Below are 20,567 nucleotides of genomic sequence, written 5' to 3'. Positions count from 1 at the left end.
GTCAGGGTGAGGTGGTAGTGGAATTGTGGTGTGATTAGAGAGGGGGAGGGAAAAGGTGAAGACAGGGGTGCAGGGAAAGTAGGGGATGGGAGTCCTCATCTGAGTGGATCAGGGACCCCCTGCCCAGAGGGGAGGAATCCTGTCTGCTGGGGCTGCTGGGGGCAGCAGATGGGGGAGGTTGGAGGTGAAGTGGAGGGGCAGAGGGGGCTGAGTGAATGCTGATGGCTCTGATGTTAGTCACAGCTCAAGGAAACTGGAGATTTGGGAAGGCATGCGTGGGGCGGAAAAAAGGCTTCCAGATACAGGGAGTACGGGGGTCTCCCTGCCAGAGTTGAGAATGAGGAGGCTGGGAGGCAGGAGAGACTGGGCAGGGTGTGGGAGGCCTGGGAAAGGGGTCTCTGAGAGGCTGAGAGGGGTGGAAAGGCAGTGATGGGCAGGGATGTCAGCCCAGGGGGCCTGATTGTCTTTTTCCAACAGTACTTTGAATTCCCGAGGGGTTCTCACATCTGTTCATCACATAGCTGTCAAGGGCACAGATTTGGGAGTCAGACTGTCTGGGTTCAAATCCTAGCTTGGCTACTTCCTGTGTGACCTTGGGTAAGTTGCTTAACCTCTCTGGTCCTCACTTTCTTCCTGTGTGAATTGGGGATAATAACGGGACCTGCTTCAGAGGGCTGTCCTGAGGATTGAAATTATGCTGGAAGCGCCTAGAAGGAGGCCTGGTGCTCAGCATTGCGCCATGAGTGTTTGTTATTCCACAGCTGACTCATTTATTTCTCTTGAGTCTCACATCAGCCCCCTGAGATGGGCAAGATGGGACCCCTAATTTATTGGAGTAAATTGAGGGCCACAGCGGTAACCTGACTTGCCCAAGGTCATACAGCTGTTAATGGCGGAGCCAGGGTTGAACCAGGGTTTTCTGTTTCCAGTTCACCAGGCACCTTTCGTTGGCAACTGGGAGGCACTGGGCTGGAATGGATGCTGTGGTGGGGAGTCAGTTGGCTGGATGGGTGTCCCAGGGTCCAAGAAATGGGTCCAGGGATGGGGCTGAAGAGGAGAGCAAGGGAGAAAGTGAGGTGGAGAGGAAGGTTGCTGGGAGAGAGAAGCCACAAGGGGACACGCGTTGTGGGCTGGAGCCTGAGAGGCGGCTGTGGAGTGGGAAGGCAGGGGTAGGGGTGGATGGGAGACTGGGAAGTGGTGGTGGGGGGGAGGCCTGAGGTGAGGGAGGCTGGAATTTGAGGGTGGATGGAAAGGAGGCTGTTCTAGGACAAGTCATGCACCCTGAGGGCAGGGACTGGGTCCCAGGTGTAGCCCTCAGGTATGGGATAGGTACAATAGGCGATTTAGAAATGCAGACCTGACTTAGCAGAAGGAAAGGGGGGCCTCGTGTTTGAGGAGAGCGGGCACGGACCAGGAGAACCCTGCGTGATGGGTTGGTATCCCCCAGCTGCATGGGGCGTGTTTCTGCCATTGAGACACATCACGTTCCCCCTGCTTGAGGGCCTTTGCACTTGCTGGTCCCTCTGAATGCTCTTCTCTCTGCCTAGACACTGTTCCCTCTGCCTTGAAGTCTGTGTCCTCCGGATTGTGGTGCACTTAACTCCTCAGGCCTTAGCTCAGATGTCAAGCCCCTCCCGAAAGGCCCTCCCTGATGCCCATTTCTCTCTATCACACCTCCTGCTTTATCTCCCTCTTGCTAAGCAGCACCATCTGAAATGGTCTTGTTCATTTTCCATTGTCTGCCTCCCTCCCCTGGAATGTCAGCTCCTTGGAGGCAGGACCCCTTCCTGTCTTGTTCACCACTGTAGTCTCCGCAGCACCCAGAAGAGAACTGGACACTGATCAGAGATATTTGTCAGATGACTGAAGGACTCAGTGGGGCAGAGGGAGGGTGAGGAAGGGAGTCGCTCGGTGAAGGCAGGGAAGGTGGAGGAGAGAGGTTGGGGTGGGAGGACTGGGCTGGATGCTGGGAGCGAGCAGAGGCCTGGGTCAGGGAGACAGATGGACAGAAGCAGGGGGTGCGGTGGAGAGAGGCTGCTGCCTCTAGATCAAAGGGTTCTCATGCCCCTGAGAAGCACAGAAGCACGTGTGAGCACGTGTGTGTTGTATGCGTGGGCATGCATATGTGTTTACACACACACACACACACACACACACACACACACACACACACACATATTCTGTGACTTTTTTTTTTTTTTTTGGCCGCACCACGCGGCATGCTGGGATCTTAGTTCCCCTACCAGGGATCAAACCCGCAGCCCCTGCATTGGAAGCATGGATTCCCAACCACTGGACCGCCAGGGAAGTCCCCACTGTCTGACTTTTCTGTCACCCAATTCCAGTCTCTTTCCACCTCTGTTTTAGTCACCCTCTCGTTTGTCTCTGTTGATTTCCTGGCTCACGCTGTCCTGCTCCCTCCATCTACGCATCTGTCTATTTTGTCTCCCCTCCACTGACACTCCTATGAAGACCTCCGGTGCCTCTGATGGGGAAGGACTGAAACTAGAGGCTTGGATCTGATGCCCCCTCTCCCCGAGGCGGTTCCAGAAGGTGCCCAGGGCCTCCACGGTCTCCCATTTCATCCTCCTGAGCACTTGAGGAGCTGGCAAGCCGTAAAGAGCAGCGTGCCTGGGTTCCAATCCAGCACCGTCGTGTCAGCACCCCATCAGCTGTATGATCGTAGGCAAATTACTTAATCTCTCTCTGCCTCATCCATCAGATGGGAATAAGAAGAGTATCTACTTCATGGAGTGAGTGGCTGTAAGGATTAAACGAGAAATGCAAAGCACTTGTAACAGAGCCCGACACATGGTAATTGCTACCTCCTTGTCGGGTATATATGATTCTTACTTTCTTCATTTCGCACAGGGGGAAACTGAGGCTTGAATTGTCCATAAAGTGGATGGGAGGACATTTGTTCATCTTTTCTGAGGTAGTCTCATTTGCCCTCAGCCTGTTTTCTTTCAGGCTGGCCAGCTTCTTCCAGACGTGGAGGCCGTGCTCATTAAGAAACACACACACCCCAGAGCAGGGAGGGCCCGCGCATTTCACAGATAAGCCGGGGCCCAGAGAGGGTCTGAGAGTCACACAGCAAGTCAAATGGAGGCTAGAACAGCTGGCTTCCTGTCTGGGCTCTTCCTTGCAGCCTGGCACATCTTACTGGTTTTCTGTCTCAGCCACAGGAGTTCAGTGGTACTGAGGACACAGCAGAGCAGACTCTTTAGGGGCCAGGAAGGAATAGAGAGACAGAAGGGAAAGAGCCTGAGATTTAGCACCAGGACAATTCAGGTCCCACCTCCGGCCTTATTTCCTGTGCAGCCTTAGGAGGGTCAGGCAACCTCTCTGACCCTGTTTCCTCATCTGTAACCTGGGAGAGGCAGTGGGTAACAGCCAAGCCTCGCTGAGCACTTATTCTCTCAGGCAGCATCAGGCATTTTTACTGCCTCGTCTCACGGCCTCCTTCTCCCACCATTTAGGGAGGACTTTCTTGCCATTCAGCAAATGCAGAGACTGAAACTCAGAGGGAAGAAGGTGTGTGGCCTTCCAGCTGCTGACCTGGGCAAGCTCGTTAGCCTCTCTGTGACTCAGTTTCCCTATCTATAGAAGGCAGCTATTGTAAGAATGAAATGGATAAATAAACACAGTATGCTTTAGAACAGTGCCCAGCACGTTATCAAATGCTGTGTAAATGTTTTCCACAATTATAGTTATGTTGACCGATGGTCCTTACGGAGCTTTAATGAAGATTAAACGAGATAACAAGAATGCAAGACCTAGGCCAAAGGTGCTATCACACGCGAGAATTTTGCTAGGTTTTCGGGGCGCAGAGCCTCGCCCAGATTGTGCCTTATCAGGAGGGGACCTGAGAAGGGAAATCTCTGGTGGCAGAGTGGCCAGTAGGAGGCAGCCTGGCCTCAAGCCTCAGAAGGGGCTACGGGAGGGACGTCCCTGGTGGTCCAGTGGTTAAGACTCCCTGCTCCCAATGCAGGGGGCCCGGGTTTGTCCCTGGTCAGGGAACTAAGATCCCACATGCTGCACAGCGATGCCAAAAAGAAAAAAAAAAAAAAAAAAAAAGAAAGAAAGGAGGGGATGTGGGAGGAGGCATGTCTTAGATGTCTCTGATTTCCTGGCCCCTTTCAGCCTGGGTGCCCTGAGCAAGTCCATTTCCTCTTCCCCCTCAGACCTCCTGTTCCCCTCCTCTGTGAAATGGGGACAGATTTTCTCGAGGGCTGTGGTAGTGAGGAGCAGGAGAGATTATAGATGTAAAAGTGTCTGTCAACTGGAGAGGACTTAGCTGTCAGCTGTCCGTAATGATTACACCGACTAAGTCGTCCTTGGGCACTCTACCTTTCCTCCTCTCTCAAGGGCAAGTAAACAGGCAGCCAGGGACACCCCAGGACAGAATCAGGGATCTGGCCCTGGGAACCAAAGGAGAGAGGGAGAGAAATGAGACTTGAGGAAGTCTAAAGTCAGCCTGGGGAGGGGAAAGAGACAACAGGAAAGTTCCCCGATACCTGGGCCAGCGAAGGCCTCATGACCTGTGGGCAGCCAAGCTGAGGGCCAAGTGCTTGAAGGCAGAGAAGGGACAGAGGCGGCGGTGGCGGTGTGGGTGGGTAAATCCCTTGTGTGTCTCTGAGCCCTGGCGGGTGGAGGGCTGAGCAGCTGCAGGTTGGCTCTAGGGGAAGGGGAAGCTCGTGAGGCAACTGGCTTGGCTTTTTGAGGATAGAACGTGGGAGGCCGGTGGGTCCTCAGAGATGAGCCGGGCATCCCAGAGCCTCATGGAGCCAAGGTCTGTTGGTGGGGTTCCGGGTCAGGGGGAAGCTTGAGAAGCCAGGAGGCCCATCAGGGTCCCCAAGCCCCACCTGGTACCACCCCTCCTTCTGGGGGCAGCTCAAATGGAGGCTAGAACAGCTGGCTTCCTGTCTGGGCTCTTCCTTGCAGCCTGGCATGTCTTACTAGTGGGCAGAGAAAGAAGAGCCTCCCTTTCCTGGGAGATATTTGGAGCTTAAATGGAAGTGCTGAAGGCATTCCCCAACATGGGGAGGGAGGATCCCTGGGGACCATCTGAGCCGGGCTTGGGTGGGAAGCTGGGGTACCTTCGAGAGGGTCCAGCTGGATGTCTCTGTGCTCACGGTTCCTCGGGGTGCTGTCGGGACCCTCTGATTCTAAGTTCACTTGGCTGTCTAGATCACATCTAGGTCCCATCTGGCTCTGTCTAGGTTCGATCTGAGCTGTCTGCGATCTGTCTGCAGAGTCGGTTTGGTCTGAGCTGTCTGGTTTCTGTCAGGTCCTGTCTGCGATCTGCTCGGACCCTGTCGAGGCCCTGTGCAAGCTCTCTTCTCTTTAGATCCCAAATGGCAATACCCCCCGCTAGACGCTGTGTGGATCCTATCTTGATCTCATTCAGGCTCTGGTCATGAGATTCTGTCTGAGTTATGGCTCGGTTTCTTCTGGAAATCAGGGTGAACTGTTTTAAGTTTCCATGGAGGCTGATTAGGGCCCCAGATGTAATTAAGCTTGATGGGCTCAGCTTTTGCCCTCAGACTTCTGTCCCGAGCAGAGTCTTGAGACTGGAGTTGGGAGCATTGGGGAGCCCTTCCTTACCCCCTTTCCTCGTTCCCAGCTCTGAGTGAGTGTGCAGACCGGATCCGCAGAGAGGCTGGGAGGAGAGCCCCAGAGGGCCCTCCCGAATGTCCCTGGGGGCAGAGGGGCCGCTGCACGTCTGTGTGTCCACATGTGTCAGCAGGCAGCTTTGCTGTGGGTCTGTGTGGGTGTCAGTGGACCTATTTCTGTGTGCCTTGTGTGTCAGCCCTTCTGTCTATGTCACTGGCCTGTCTGGTGGCGGCAGTGGCGGTGTGGGTGGGTAAATCCCTTGTGTCTCTGAGCCCTGGGGGTGGAGGGCTGAGCAGCTGCAGGTTGCAACTGGGAAATCCAAGCAAGTGAGAGTAGGTGGGTGTGAAGTTGGAAGAGGCTGGATGAAAGCAAGTGAATACACGAGGAGAGTGGGGGTAGGGGAAGAGAGTGGGTGCGAGGAGGGAGGCCGGGGTGCTGACTGTGTCTCTCATCCAGCCCTCCCCTGGCCGACCGCTTGCTCAACTTGGCGCCTGCCGCTAGCAGTGAAGTGACCTTGCATAGGGGACGTGGCTGGTCGCGTTGGAAGCTGGAGGGGAAGAGAAGGGAGCAAATTGAAGCCTGGCAGGAGCGGCTGGGTGGATGGTGGAGGGGGGGGGGTCAGGCTCCTAGGACGCTATTCCAGACCCCTTCTCGCAGCCCAGAGCCAATTACTGCAAGGCTGACATTTAGCTGGTCGTTACAATATCGAAATACTTCCATACTGGTTGGTTAAAGCATCTGTCCAGAGCGCCACCCGCCTCCAGGGTGACTGCGCTCACAGGAACACGTCTACCCCTGAAACGGTGCCTTTGGCTAATTCCCTCCAAGGTGTCCTTTGGGCTGTCAGGTACCCGGCCTCCGGGACTCTGTGCCGCAAGACACCCAGTACTCGTTGTGACTGCTTGGTGCCCTGGCCCCCTGCATGTGACCCTTCCCAGCACGCCCGCTCTGAGCCCAGAGCTGGGAGCATCGGGATTGTGCACAGACTGCCTTTCTTTGCCTCCCAGGCGAAAGACAGCGATGATGAGGAGGAGGTGGTCCATGTGGACCGGGACCACTTCATGGATGAGTTCTTTGAACAGGTAACAGAACCTGGCCCCCAGCCGACAACTTCCTTCTCCCCGGCTCCCGGCCCCCACCCTCCTCTCTACTCCTCCATCCCCTTGGCCTTTTACCAGCCCCTCTGGGTCTGGCCCGTTTCTCTGAACCCTGACTGAGCCCCCTGAATCCCTTTGTCTGGCCCGACGACTTGGCTGGGTATAGCCGATTTGCTGCTCCAGGTGGAAGAGATCCGGGGCTGCATCGAGAAGCTGTCAGAGGATGTGGAACAAGTGAAAAAACAGCATAGTGCCATCCTGGCCGCCCCCAACCCGGATGAGAGTAAGTGCTGCTGCCGGGTGGTCGGGGGCTGGTGGCAGGAGTCTGGGGTCCCACCCAGACATCTCACCTGCCCCTCCCCTCCCTTCAGAGACCAAACAGGAGCTGGAGGACCTCACTGCAGACATCAAGAAGACGGCCAACAAGGTTCGATCCAAGTTGAAAGGTGAGGAATGCCATCCCCTGCCTAAGGAGGAAAAAAACTCTGCCCTCCATTGGATTAAACAGGCCTCTCTATGAGGAATGTCTACAGACTTCCAGGAGCCAGATTCCTAAACACTGAGAAAGCCTAAAACCTGAGATTTCCCAACTTGCTCCAGATGCCTTGGAGAAAGATACAGACATGACAGGGAAATGAGAGAGAGGAGGCTTTCTGTCCAAATTACACCTGAGCTCTGCTGGTTCCATCAGCAGGAAGGTCCATCAGGAAAATACAGTCTTCCAGGTGGCTTTAGTTTCACGAAGGCCTCATTTCTCCAGAACAGTTGCCGGACATAGCGCTAAGCACCCAGTAGGTGGGCTCAGCAAATGCTTCTGAATTGGTATCCTTAGCGCAGGACAGATTGGACTGTGTGGCTGACATCAGGGGCTGGCAAACTTTCAGGAGGGACTTGCCAAATGCTCACGTATTGACTCTAATTTAAGGACTTGGGTGCTGGTAATAACCACCTTCCCCCAAATCGCTGTGGGTTGGGAACCTCCTTGTCTGCTGGTGCCAGGGGAATAGCAGTGTTACCGTGATGCTAATTTGTAGGCTCACGGTAATTCAGCATCAGAAAACATTTGCCAAGCACCTTGAGGCACATCGCTGGGCTTCGGGGGAAAGGAGTCATGTCAGATGCCTGGCCCTGAGCACAAATGACCTTGGTCCAGAGAGATGAGGACAGGGACTCCCTGCCCTCCTGGACTCAACAGGAGGCCATATGTGAGCCTCCAGTGCTGATCTGTAAGCACTCAGGAGAGTGCTTTGCACTCAGGAGAGCGTGCTAGAAAGCAAAGTGATCCAAACTGGGAGCACACTGATTGCAAATCCAGACAGAGGGAGCCCACTTGCATCACCAGCTCATTCTGGACAAGTACCCTACCCTCAGTTCCTCATCAGTACAGTAAGAACTACTAAAGCAATTTCAAAGCTAGATGTTGGGGCTTCCCTGGTGGCGCAGTGGTTGCGAGTCCGCCTGCTGATGCAGGGGACGCGGGTTCGTGCCCCGGTCCGGGCAGATCCCACATGCCGCGGAGCGGCTGGGCCCGTGAGCCACGGCCGCTGAGCCTGCGCGTCCGGAGCCTGTGCTCCGCAACAGGAGAGGCCGCAGCAGTGAGAGGCCCGCGTACTGACAAAAAAAAAAAAAAAAGCGCTAGATGTTGTTGTTGTTTGTTTGTTTTTGTTTTTTTGGTAGCAAAATCTTTTTTTTCCTAAGTGAAGTCTTACTCCAAATTCCAATACGTACAACACATAAAAGTCAGGCTGTTCTGGCTGACCTGGGGTTGGGAGACCCAGAGCCCTACCTGCCTAGCCTCCTCATCACTCCCAGCAACAGACCCCTCTGAGGTTCCTTCTCAGAAGCAGGGTTCCGTGGGACACAAGTTTAAAAATCCTTGGGCTCAGCAATTTCTTTGAGCCCACTGAGCTCTGACATTAACACTCTTTATAAGACCATGAGGAGGGCTGTATGGTTTAGGAGTTCAGGAATAGACCAAGAAAGAAGCTAGGAAAAGTGGCAGTGGCTCAGAGGAGCTGACCCTTGAGAGCTCCAGAAAAAGGGAGATCATCTTCTCCATCTTTCTCCAGCTCTGTGGTGGCATGAGCTCCGGCATTGTGTGTGACCTTGAATGAGTTGTTTTCTCTATTTCAACCTCAGTTTCTAGTCTGAAACCTGGACTGCTATCACTGAACTCCCAGGATTACTGTAAGAAGTCAATAAGACCCTGTAAAGGATCCCTTCCTCCTGGGCTTGGCCCCAGCCCCAAGTCTGACAACAGGGTCCCAGTCTGGGCCAGAGATTCCAACATTCCTGGGTGTGTGTTTCTGGACTTTTCCCGTAACAGCTGGTCCAGAGCTGTCGCGCAGTCACTGGCCCGCCATCGCTGGCGGGGGGGCGTTGGGGTACCATCCAGCACCGTACCTCCACCGCTGCCAAGAATGGAGAAGCAATGTTCTCGGGAGTGGCCTGGAGGCTCTTCCAGGTCTGGAGGGGCCGGTGATTCATCCCTGCTGCATTTTCCGAGCACAGTGGATCTTACCCTCAAGCTCTTTTTTAGAAAATCTGAATAAGTGTGGGGAGTGCATGATCTAGAAGCAGTAATCCCAGTTAATCTGTGTGCTTTTCCAGAACATCCTTTAGAAGTGGGGATGCCTGGGACAGGGATCACTTTGTAAGGCAGGGGGGAGCTATTTTCTCTGTTGGAACATCCATCCACTTACCCTAGAATTTTCCAAGGAAAGGGCGGCCACTAGAACCTGACCCACTTGAAAGTGCTTGCCCTCTACCAGAAAAATCCCAGGGTGGGTTCCTGACCCTTTTCTGAGGCTGCAAAAAGCAGAGAGTTCTCCCGCCTCCCATACAGGGGATGTGGACTGCGGGGCTGGGCAGGAGTTATAGCTGTGAGATTTTCCACGACGCAATCCTTCCACCAGAACAGATAGCCCCCTTCTGTCTGGTGACCGACTGACCCTCAATATCCCCTCCTACCTGGTTTCCAGGCCCCCTCAAACATTGGTCCCTTTATCTGCTGGCCTCCTGCCTCCCCAGGCTAGAGTCTTTACTGTCTGCCCTCGCCTGGGTATGACATCCGTTCACTGGGCTGGGGGGCCTGCCTCGGGGTGTCCACCCTTCATCTGTCCCAGACTCCCGCCCTCCAGTCACTGCGTCCTCTCTCCCGCAGCGATCGAGCAAAGCATTGAACAGGAGGAGGGGCTGAATCGTTCCTCTGCGGACCTGCGCATCCGCAAGACCCAGGTAGGAGGCAGCGGCCAGGCACGGTCAGGGTCAGGGCCGGGACCAAAACGCACTGGACCGGACAGGGGAGGGGCCCAGGCTGGAGCCCTGCCTGTTGGGCGTGGGCGGGCCAGAGCAGGCACTAGCGTGGGGCGTGGCCAAGGGGGAGCCTGGGCAGAGGCGGGGCTTGGGGCGGGACCACAGCGGAGGTCGGAACAGGGCTACATCTCAGTGCCCTAGCCCGGCCTTGGCTGGCTTGGGCGTAGGATGGGGGTGCTGGGGTACGGGACTGCACACTTGCGAGGGCTTGGGATCGTGGCACGAGCTGAAGAAGGGGCCGTAGGCTAACTCAGCCCCTCCCGCCCACTCCATCCCTCCACGGTCTCTGCTTCCTGCCTCCTGATGTGTCTGTATCCCCCACCGCAGCACTCCACACTCTCCCGAAAGTTCGTGGAGGTAATGACTGAATATAACGCGACTCAGTCCAAGTACCGGGACCGCTGCAAGGACCGGATCCAGAGGCAGCTGGAGATCAGTGCGTGTGACATCTCCCAACCCCCACCCCCACCCCGCAAACTCCCCAGACCTGTCCCATACTCCTTCCAGGCCCTTCGCCTCCGTGGAGGGGACTCGTGGCCTGAGGCCAGATGGGAGGGTGGGCTTCCGGGTCCCTGCCACATCCCACCACCTTAGGTGTCCAGGCTGGCCCAGTCGCTGAGCAGGGAGTCCTTTCTCCCCACAGCTGGAAGGACCACGACCAACGAAGAACTGGAAGACATGCTGGAGAGTGGGAAGTTGGCCATCTTCACTGACGATGTGAGCCCCGCGTCGGGGTGGGGTCTGTTTTTGGAAAGCATTCGCCTTTCCTTCCCAAGCGTAGGCTGAACTCAAGGTCCTAAGTCCGCCCTGAAATAACAAGCATCGGGAAGTCTGAACTGGGGAATTCCATGGGGGCAGAGCAGGAAGTACTCTCATAAAAATGGCAAACAGTAAGGTGCCAGGCACCGTTCTAAGCACTGACTGTATTTACATTTACCTACTAAACTCATTTAATCCTCACCACAAGCGTCTGAGGGAGTCGTGTTTCACAGAGGAGGTAATCTGATCCAGAAAGGTTAAATGACTTGCCGAGGTCACACAGCTACAGGCAGAGCAAGGGTCTGAATCCGCAGTCAGGACTCTTCAGTGCTAAGACACACTTCTCCCTAGTGCTGCGGGTCATTTCACCAAGTGACTAATTTGCCTACATTCTGAAGGTTTTCAAAAACTCAGTTTTAGTTTTGCTGAAGTTTTGCACACTGCCCTGCGCTTGTCATCTTATATGTGAAAGAGATGGGCTTTCCCCAGCTGTAGTTCTTCTTTCTCTTTCTTGACTTTTGCCCTGGCTGACAGGTTCTGTCTCCCTTTCTGTTTCTGGTGGCAGAATGACTCTGGTTTAGGTTTCTAGACCAGCATTAAAATATGTTCAGTGACTGTCTAGCAGTTTCCAGCAAATTGTTATTTAGAGAATTGATCTTTGTTAAATTAGCTTTGAGCTAATTGATAATGGGCCAGTTAGCCTGGAGCCCTCCCAAACAGCTCTGCCCAGGCTGTCAGCCTGTCTGAGAGTGGAGGGAAACCTGGGGAGTGGTTCTAAGGGGATAGAGCTGATCCCCGCCAGTTAACCCACCATGATTACTTACGATGCAGGGTGGTGGTCGGTACCTTGCCTGAGGGCTGAACAAGATGCAGACAGGCCCTAAGGTAGTAGTTAACTTCTAGGGTAGGGAAAGGCTTCCTGGGGGAGGTGGCATTGAGTTGTGTGCCTTAAGAGACAGGGAGCATTTGGACATGGGGAGATGGGCAAAGGACATTCCAGACAAAGGGGACAGACTGAACAAAAACGGGGAGAGTGGACCACTTGCCAAAGAGCCATCGGATGATTTGGGCTCTTAGGATTTGGGGAGATGAGGACAGAAAGGGAGATGGGGCCTTGACTGCTAAGGTAAAGGTATGTAGCCTGTGGTGGGTGAGGAGCCTTGGAGGACTTTAGAGCAGAAGAGTGGCTGGATGTGGTCTAAACAGTGAGTGGTTTGGAAAGTGAGTGGTCTGGCTTCCGTGGGGAGGAGGTATATCTGACTGTGGGTTAGAGTCTGTCTCCCAGTAACTCTTGAGGGCTGCAGAGCATTTCCTTATTCTTTCTCCCCCGGCCCATATCATGGGGGCTCCAGGGCACACTGCCTTCTCATCTGGGCCTCCTTTTCTGCTTGCCACTCTCTGCTGTGTCCCCTTCCATGATCCTGTCTGCCTTTGACCAGATGGTGGCCCCCAATCCTGACAGGGGTCCAGGACCCCTGTCTCCCTTCCCAGGGCCTCCCTGGTGTGTGTGATAGAGACAGTCCTGGGCTGAGATGGCGGGCTCAGGGCAAGTTTTTCCTTCTTGTAATTTAACAAATGCCTCTTTAGTGCTTCCTGTGTGCCAGGTACGATTCGAATTGATACACACATAGTCATTCACTTAATCTTCACACAACCTTGTGAGGTGTGAAGTATCTGCGTTTTCTAGGTGGGGAAACTGAGGCCTGAAGAGGTTAAATAATTTGTCCGTAGTTACGGCTAGTAACCACCAGCCAGATTCGAACCCAGACGCTCTGGCTGCAGAATCCAATCTCTTCTGGGAGTGAAGGGTGGTCTGCAGCTCTCCTCCCTCTTCACCCCTGCCCCTCCCCTTTCACCCTAGATCAAAATGGACTCACAGATGACAAAGCAGGCGCTGAACGAAATCGAGACGAGACACAATGAGATCATCAAACTGGAAACCAGCATCCGCGAGCTGCACGACATGTTTGTGGACATGGCCATGCTCGTGGAGAGCCAGGTACTGCCTCTGCCACAGCCCTTGGGGAACCTCACCCAGGTCCCCGGGATCCCCTCTTCCAGCCCAGCTCCCACCCCGTCCTATGCACATATCCTCTGCAGGGCGAAATGATTGACCGCATTGAGTATAATGTGGAACATTCCGTGGACTACGTGGAGCGAGCCGTGTCTGACACCAAGAAAGCTGTGAAATATCAGAGCAAGGCCCGGAGGGTGAGCGGGGGCAGGCGGGCCTGTGGAGCAGGTGGGCTGGAGCCGAGCGGGCGGGGCTGGGCTCAGGCCAGGGCTGAGGTGAGTGAGGAAATCCTGTGAGAGGCCTTATCTCTGGTTCTGACCTCTTCCTTTTTCTGTTTTCTCTCCCCTCTTCTTTTTCCTCACACTCTCCTCCTCATCTGTCTGTCCGTTTGTCTGTCTCTTTACCTCTCCGTCTCTCTGTCTCCTCCCTCCCTATCACCCTTCCTGCCTGCAGAAGAAAATCATGATCATCATTTGCTGTGTGGTGCTGGGGGTGGTCTTGGCGTCATCCATTGGGGGGACGCTGGGCTTGTAGGCCCCCCACCCCTGTCCCTCCCAGACCCTTCCCCACCACATTGGGAGCAATACCCCCACCACCCCTTCACTCCATCCCCTGCTCCAGGCTCACCCTCAAGACAGACCCGGGCAGCACCCGCAACCTTTACTGCCCGTCAGACCCTGGAGTCCCTGGACCTCCCCCTGCCATGGACCACCCCCCGCCCCCGCACGTAGATAGCAGCAGGCGTGATTACACGTGCACACCAACATGCATGCCGCCGGCACATGCTCGAGACGTGTGGACACCCAGCGTGTGTGTGTGTGTATGTGTGTAGATGTGTGTAGAAGCACCAAATCGCCCTTTCTGCCCCCCACCTCAAGTCTGTGTGTTGTCTGAGCTTTCCCTCTTCCCCTGGGTTGTGTAGACTGTGGCCGGATGTGACACAGCAGCCATCAAGCCCCACTCTTCTGTCTTCTGTGAATAGGGGTGTGTGTATGTGTCTGTGTGTGTGTGTGTGTGTGTGTGTGTGTGTGTGTGGCGCCACAGATCCGTGGACACACAGTTTGCATACATGGAATTTTGTGTTTGAGTGTTTAAATCCAACGTAACAGCACCTCCTCCACTGACACGCCCCCTCCCCCATGTCTGCTACAGATGGGGCAGTTTGTGAGCGTACAGAGGCTCACACTAACATTCCCAGAGGATCCAGGCACAACACACACACACAGGCCATGGCAGACACCCCAACGTGATGTTGAGCAAACCCTCCTGGCTTAGTCACCCCGGGACTGACATGTCCTGGGGAACACGTGTGTGTGTGTGTGGAGTTCAGTCGAGGTGAGTGGAAGCATACACGTGTCAGTAACCTAGCTTGGCCTGTATATCCATGTGCATTTCCCCCAATAGGTGATGTGAGGGACGTGTGTGTGTGTGTGCGTGTGCGTGTGTCTAGGATGTGCCTGAAGTGTTGGTAGGTCTTCTCCTGAGACAGAGCCCTCCACATTTTGCACTGGACACCTGTTTTGGGTGGGCACAGAAATCTATATTTCTACGCTATCTAGAGTATGCCTGCGCGAGCGTGTGTGTGTGTGTCTGTGTGTGTGTGTAGAGGATTTCTACGTAGTGTGTTTCTACCCCCCTGTGTATTATACACACACGTTTACCTTCAAGGACCTGTGCCCCATCCAGGTTTGTCTATCCAGATCATTTGCCCCCTCCCTTTCTCCCCAGAGCTGCTGGCCGCTATCTGGTGTGGCCACACGCTGCTACATCAATATTGTGCAACTGCAGCTTCCTGCCCTGCGTGCTCGGATCCCCTGTGCGTACATGCCCACGTGCTTATCTTTCTCAGCCAAATAGGCCTGCACGTGTGGAAGCCGGGACACCTCGGAGTGCTCCCAGCCGCCACGGCAGATGAGGCCACACCCAGGCACACACATGCACACGGGAGCCGGCATGTGCCGCCACACCCAGGCACACAGGAGCCGGCGTGTGCCGACGCTGGCACGGTGCCTGTTGAGGCAGGCACTCGTTTGCACATGAATGCCTCCCGGAAGGGCTATTGATGGGAAACGTTACTGATCACGGGAATGTCAAGGGCTGCCCCAGGCTTTCAGAAATGAGAACATTCTTGAGTACTAACCTCAGAACTGAGAGAGGCCAGCGATGGCCCCCACCGCCCCATCTGATGCCCTGGCCTTTGCCTCAGGAGCCTTGGATTTAGGGAACTGTTTATTTCCGACGTACTGGAGTGGGCTAAGTCCTGGGGCCCATGCCCTGGACACATCTGCTGAAATGTCACCAATAGCTGTTCCCCTGCAGGCTGAGACTGAGGGTGGGACACGGGCCTGAGTTTCCGATGGTGAGGAAGAGGCCAGCTCCCCCCTTGCTGCGTAGACAACATATGCATGAGTGGGTTTGTGCGTTGGGTGGCAGGTGGGAGGTTTGTGGGCAAAGGACAGTGTTAGAAGCCTCCCACTCCACTGGCCCAGGAACATGGACCCACATATACAGGACTGAACACACAAATACAGGAATGCGCCCTGCCTTGGGGTCCGACATCCGTATGCACAGGGTGGAGGACTTGGGTGTGTGTGCAGATCGTTACCTGGAGTCCCTCTTCATGTGAAGCGTGTATGTGTGAGAGAGAGACAGTGCAGATGTGACCTTCTGGAACATAGTATCCCACTCCCACCCCAACTCAGATAGCCAACCTCTTCCCTACCTGCCTGGGCCCTGCCTGTGTGTGGCATATATATATATATATATATATATGTAACCCCCAAGGTGGGCTGTCCATTCCCACAGTGCCCTTTGTCAGGACAGGAAGTTTGCCCCCGTATCTGACTGCAGCCCTCCTGCTCCCACTCAGGCTTCTTTGGGGACGTCAGAGCAGGCCCCAGCACCCCCCACCCCAGCCGTTTTCCTTCCTTCCTGCCGTCCAGCCAGGATGCCCTTTCATACCAGGCGTTTCTGGAATTCCCACAGCCTTGGGGCCACAAGGAGAAGGGTGGAGCCATGGCAGGAGTGATGCAACTGCCTCCTTGACTGGTATTAGGTCCTAGCTGCCCATCTCTGGGCCTCAGATGGACCAGAGCATCGCTGAGGGTCTCTTCTGCCCCAGCTTCTCTAAGTCCCACACATCACATGATGTGTTTGCTTGTTGGCTGCCGTGTCTGTATGTGTCCTGGAATGTTGTCTGGGGGCTGGTGTCTTTTGCATGTTCTCAGACAAGTGTGTGCTGCCCGCCCGCCAAGCACCTACAACCATCAAGCCCCTGTGTGCCCTGTGGGTGGTCCCGGACCTGGCCAGGGCTCACTGCTTCCCCTCCCCCTTTCTCCCTCCCCCTGCCTCTCAAGAAGCACACCGCGTGTCCGTCCCATGTGCCTGTGGGTTGATGCACGCTCTTGCCACGCCGCGAGCGTGTGTACATGATGTGTTCTATGCATTCACCCTGCCCCACCCCCAGCCTGCCCCGCAGAGGACAAGATGGGTGGCCCCCGGCTCCCTCCTCCCCCACCCGCCCCCCTGCCTGCTGTGCAGCCGTGTGCGTTGGCGTTTCTGTGTCGCTGGCGTGTCACGTGATATAGCCGTGTTTGCTGACATGAGCCCCTGCCCCTTCTGTTTCTCCGTTGGTTTCTAGAGCTCTTTCCCTCTCCTCCCCAGAGGGAACAGGACTCCTGGGGCCTGGCTGGGGGCCCAGAGCCAGGCCACCCTCTCTTGTTCGCCCTCAGAGTCCCATTTCTCTCTATTGGTGACCAAGTTGCAAATGGATAAAACACAGGAAAATTCTGCCCCCCTCCCAGCCCTGCATGTCCTGTCCCCAGAGCCCCTCACCTCCACCCCGGGCCGGGTCGGGCCCCGTGGGACGGGAGAAATAGCAACCAATCCAACAGCGGGCGTGCTGTGTGCTCACTTCCTTCTGTCCCCACACGGGACGGGCGCCGTGGGGAGTGGGAGACATGGTGGGAGGCGGGTGTGGGAGCTGGACAGGTGGATGGACACGGGCTCGGAGAAGGAGTTTTAATCCAGGGCTTGGACTAGTACAGCATTACTGGGGCATCCTCAGGCAGAGATCAAACAGTGTTGCAGGAACTGATTTGGGTAGAGGGGTGGCAAGAGGTGAAAATACACAGATTTCCTCAGCCTTCGTTGAAGAGAATTAAAAGATAAATGTCCAAGGGTAATAAATGTTTTAAAATAATGGGGCTATGACCCCCAAGGAGGAACAAAGGTGGTGGGGGGAGCCAGAAAGCATCTTCACTCTGAATCCAGGTCTGAGGATCAAACCTGGATATCTGAGGTCCAGCATGAGGCCCTGTGGAACTTCTACCCACTTCCTGCTTGAAAAGCCAGAAATGGGATGGGACCGTTGAGAACGTCAGGGGAATCAGAGCCTCGCCAAACAGCCGTCAGGCCTGGGTTGAGAGTGAAGACACACTTGCTCCAAAACCCTGCCCTAGAACGGAGGGGTATTAGGACACAAGCTCAAGGCTCATGAATTACAATGTGGAGAACTCTAGGACAGCCAGTCTGGCAGGCACCAGACCCCTCCTCCGGCTCTAGAATGCAGCCTTCCCTCCCCACCAGGGTCTGAGGGCTCTGGACCTGGATGGCTGTGCCAGGCTGGCCTCCAGGCCCAGCTCCACCGTCACTGGGCTGAGCCCTCCACGGCCTGCACCCAGCGGATGGTGCGGGTCCGGCTCTCCTCCCAGGAGAACAGGGGCTCATAGCCAAAATGGCGCCGAGCCTTGTCGGTGCTGACGGTGAAGGTGGTGTTGGCCATAGCCAGCGTGTAGGGGTTGAGCAGGGGCGCATAGAGCAGCAGCGGCCGCAGCAGCCACTGCAGCAGGATGTTAAGGGCAGCCAGAAACACCAGCAGCCAGTAGGGCAACAGTGGGCGGGTACCCACCAGCCGGAGTCCACAGGGGCCCAGGAACTCCATGTTGAAGTCCTCATAGCTCTTGTAAGGTGAGTTGTCATAGCAGAAGTACACCTGGCCACCCATGAGTGCAGCTCGGTGCTCTAGCTCCCGGGCCACCAGCACGTGCATCCAGGCCACGTTACCTGTGGGTAGCGGGGGGAGAGGGGTTGCCGAGGAGAGAACCGGGGGCGGATATGTCCTTGAGTGAGTGCCCTTGCAACCCTGTAGATACTGCTCTCTTCTGGGCCAGGGCATGGACAAGCCACCCGTCCTTGGGCCCATGTAGATGCTGCCCACATAACTACGGCCCTGCTGAAGGCTGCCTTCTCCCAGGCCCCTGTAGCCATTTACTCGCCCAGGCCAGCCTGGATGGATGCTAGTCCTTCTGCTAGTCCTGGGTAGATGCTCCCCGTCTCCTCTCCTGGGAGGATGCTGCTCACAGAACTGCAGCCCTTTCCTCAGCCTATGACACGGTATTGATCTCAGCCTTCCCAACTGGCATGGACACTGTTTTCTCTGTGGCCCCTGCAGACGATGCCCACATATCATAGTCTGCTCCGGCCCACGTATAGACCATCCTTTTTTAGCCAGAGTATAGAACACCCCCTCGCCCCAGACCATGTGGGTCCTGCCCTGTTTTTTTAGCCTCCCCCAACGCCTAGCCCGGGCCTCACCCACATAGACCCGGCCATGCTCCACAGAGGCTGGAATGGCCCGGAAGAGCCGACCCCCCAGGCGCAGGCCCTGGTGGTAGAAGTCCCTCATGATCTGGTGGCCTTCGCCGTAGATACCGGTGGGACGCAGGGCACATGTCACGAGGGGCAACCCCCCGAGGACCTGGGGGCAAAAGGCAGGCGCTGCTAAGACCTAGGACCCAGTGGTTTGCCCTCTGCCCTGATCTCCTCAAGCTGGAGATGGAAGGAATCCAGGGCAGGAGGCAAAGGAGCCCACAGTAAGAAACGAACAAACAAAAAACCAGGGGCTGCCCTGGTGGCCCAGTGGTTAAGACTCTGCCCTCCCACCGCCGGGGGCTGGGGTTCGATTCCCTGGTGGGGGAACTAAGATCCCACATGCCGCGTAGTGCGGCCAAAAGGGAGAAAAAAAAGGAGCCCACAGGCCCTGGCTCTGCCTCTGCCTGGCAGCCCTTTCCGCCCCCGTCTCCTACATCTCATCTTCTCCAGTCTCACCTTCCTCCCATTGGCTTCCAGGACGAGCTGCTCAGCCAGGGCCTTGCTGCAAGGATAGGGGTGTCTGTGTACCGCTTCGTATGGGGTATTCTCATTGCCCCTAGTCGGAGAAGAGGGAAGATTCTTAATGCTGAGGGGAGATGGGGCCCTTGAAGTATTGGGGGAACCTCAGCTCACCTGTAAAAGGGCTGGCCTTTGATGTTGGGACCCACAACTTCCATGCTGCTTGTGTAGACCAGGAAGCGTGTTCCAGTCTGCACACAAGCCTCAATCACATTCCGCGTGCCTGGGGGAAGGCGGGGGTGTATCCAAGCTGAAGCTTCCTCCCCCTCAGCGTCTTTCCCCTCCCCATCCCAAAGCTGGATGAGGACATGTGCCTTCTTTCCCCAGGCCCAGGGAGAACCACAGCAGGTCAGTGAGGGCCGGCCTGCCATGACAGGGGCAGAAGTGTCCACAGGACAGATCGTCACAGGAGAATCACAGAGGTCAAGGTCAAAGAGGGGGGCAGGAAACAAGCAGCCAAGATCAGGCCATGTGCCAGGGAGTATTGAGGACATTGGCAGAACAGGTAGAGAGCATCTCACCCTGCACGTTGACCTCATGGATGGTCTCAGGACTGCTTTTCCCAAACACGTCCACCAGCCCAGCTGTGTGGATGACCACGTGGGCTCCGGCCACAGCTGCTGCCACCTCGTGGGCCTGGGTCACGTCCCCCTGGATGGCAGTCACCTGCACGGGCCCTGGGAGTGGGTAGGGGCAGCCAGAGGCAATGTCAGAGCTGAGGCCGTCAGCCAGCTGCTGGGCTCGGCCCACACCCTTGGAAGCCACATTTTCCCAGTGTGACTCAGGCATCATCTTTTCCACAAGAAAGGGAGTCCACACCCTCCCCCGCCCCCACCCCCACCCCGTCCCCACCAGTCACCTGTCTTCAGCTCCTCCAGCCAGGGACCCAGGTGTAGGTCAAAGATGCGCAGCTCACGGAGCTGGGGTTCCTGCTGCAGCAGCATGCGGACCACATGTTCCCCCAGGAAGCCACAGCCACCTGTGACCAGGTACACCAGCTTCTGGGCTTGTGCAGAGTCTGCCATGCCTGGCTGGGGAAAGAGACACTGGCGCGCCTGGCTTGTCAGCCAACTGCCCCAGCACCAGTGGCCCCTTGACTCCTAGGAGGGGCCCCTGGCTGAGTGGCCTGGAGCAGTGACCCAGGGCCCAGAGCTGTTTCTGGAGGCTGTAGCTGTCGGTGCAGTGGCCAGGCTACCTGCCCTCTGACCCTGCCGGCTGCAGTAACCAAGATAAGGGGGAGGGCTTGGCGTGCAGGAAGGGGTCAGGGTTTGAGGTGGAGGGAGAGGTTCTGAGACAGAAAACGAAGGGTGGTTGGCAGGGAGCTGGGGAGGCAGGGTAGAAGAAGGTGAAAAGTGCTGGGACTGGGGGAAGGGACCCCCGGGCCCTGGCATCACCACTGCCTACCTGCAGCCACGGTCCCAGGCCGCCCAAACCGGCCACCGGAGGCCATCTTCTACAGGCTCCTGGGCCAGCGACTCACCGTCCCCTTCCGCTAGCTCCTCCTCCCTCCCGGCCCATTCCAGCAAGAGACCAGCCCAGCCTCCACCTCTCCCGCCCCCCACACTCTTGCCACAGGGCACCCTCTGGTGGCTGCT

General features: G+C 56.1%; 2 protein-coding genes across 7 annotated transcripts in view; one reads left to right on the top strand and one right to left on the bottom strand.

Annotated features, from left to right (window-relative positions):
• STX1B (syntaxin 1B) overlaps positions 1 to 16,698 on the top strand; it is a 33,494-nt gene extending 16,796 nt beyond the window's left edge. For both annotated transcript variants that reach the window (XM_067013594.1, XM_059036267.2), the window contains exons 2-10: positions 6,624 to 6,698; positions 6,897 to 6,996; positions 7,085 to 7,159; positions 9,877 to 9,950; positions 10,356 to 10,464; positions 10,672 to 10,745; positions 12,649 to 12,786; positions 12,888 to 12,998; positions 13,255 to 16,698. In XM_067013594.1, the coding sequence (XP_066869695.1) occupies positions 6,678 to 6,698; positions 6,897 to 6,996; positions 7,085 to 7,159; positions 9,877 to 9,950; positions 10,356 to 10,464; positions 10,672 to 10,745; positions 12,649 to 12,786; positions 12,888 to 12,998; positions 13,255 to 13,335 (783 nt within the window). In that variant the 5' untranslated portion in view covers positions 6,624 to 6,677 and the 3' untranslated portion in view covers positions 13,336 to 16,698. The remainder of the gene's footprint in view (positions 1 to 6,623; positions 6,699 to 6,896; positions 6,997 to 7,084; positions 7,160 to 9,876; positions 9,951 to 10,355; positions 10,465 to 10,671; positions 10,746 to 12,648; positions 12,787 to 12,887; positions 12,999 to 13,254) is intronic.
• Positions 16,699 to 16,807: 109 nt separating this feature from the next.
• HSD3B7 (hydroxy-delta-5-steroid dehydrogenase, 3 beta- and steroid delta-isomerase 7) lies at positions 16,808 to 20,473 on the bottom strand. 5 transcript variants are annotated; one of them, XM_059036235.2, is made up of 7 exons: positions 20,377 to 20,473; positions 19,832 to 19,999; positions 19,494 to 19,649; positions 19,087 to 19,195; positions 18,910 to 19,009; positions 18,397 to 18,559; positions 16,808 to 17,865 (listed from the first exon to the last, which is right to left on the bottom strand). In XM_059036235.2, exons 1-7 carry the CDS (start codon positions 20,420 to 20,422, stop codon positions 17,450 to 17,452), a joined length of 1,158 nt encoding a protein of 385 aa, XP_058892218.1. In that variant the 5' UTR covers positions 20,423 to 20,473; the 3' UTR covers positions 16,808 to 17,449. The 5 variants fall into 5 exon arrangements, with proteins under 5 accessions (XP_058892218.1, XP_058892222.1, XP_058892221.1 ...); XM_059036239.2 differs by having other exon boundaries at positions 18,910 to 18,955; XM_059036238.2 differs by having other exon boundaries at positions 19,832 to 19,951; positions 20,377 to 20,469.
• Between the last annotated feature and the right edge of the window lie 94 nt (positions 20,474 to 20,567).

Source organism: Kogia breviceps, chromosome 14 (assembly GCF_026419965.1).
Source record: "Kogia breviceps isolate mKogBre1 chromosome 14, mKogBre1 haplotype 1, whole genome shotgun sequence".
Classification (NCBI taxonomy): domain Eukaryota; kingdom Metazoa; phylum Chordata; class Mammalia; order Artiodactyla; family Physeteridae; genus Kogia; species Kogia breviceps.
The sequence above is the reverse complement of the archived record's forward strand: the minus strand, read 5'-3'. Positions and strand labels throughout refer to the sequence as shown.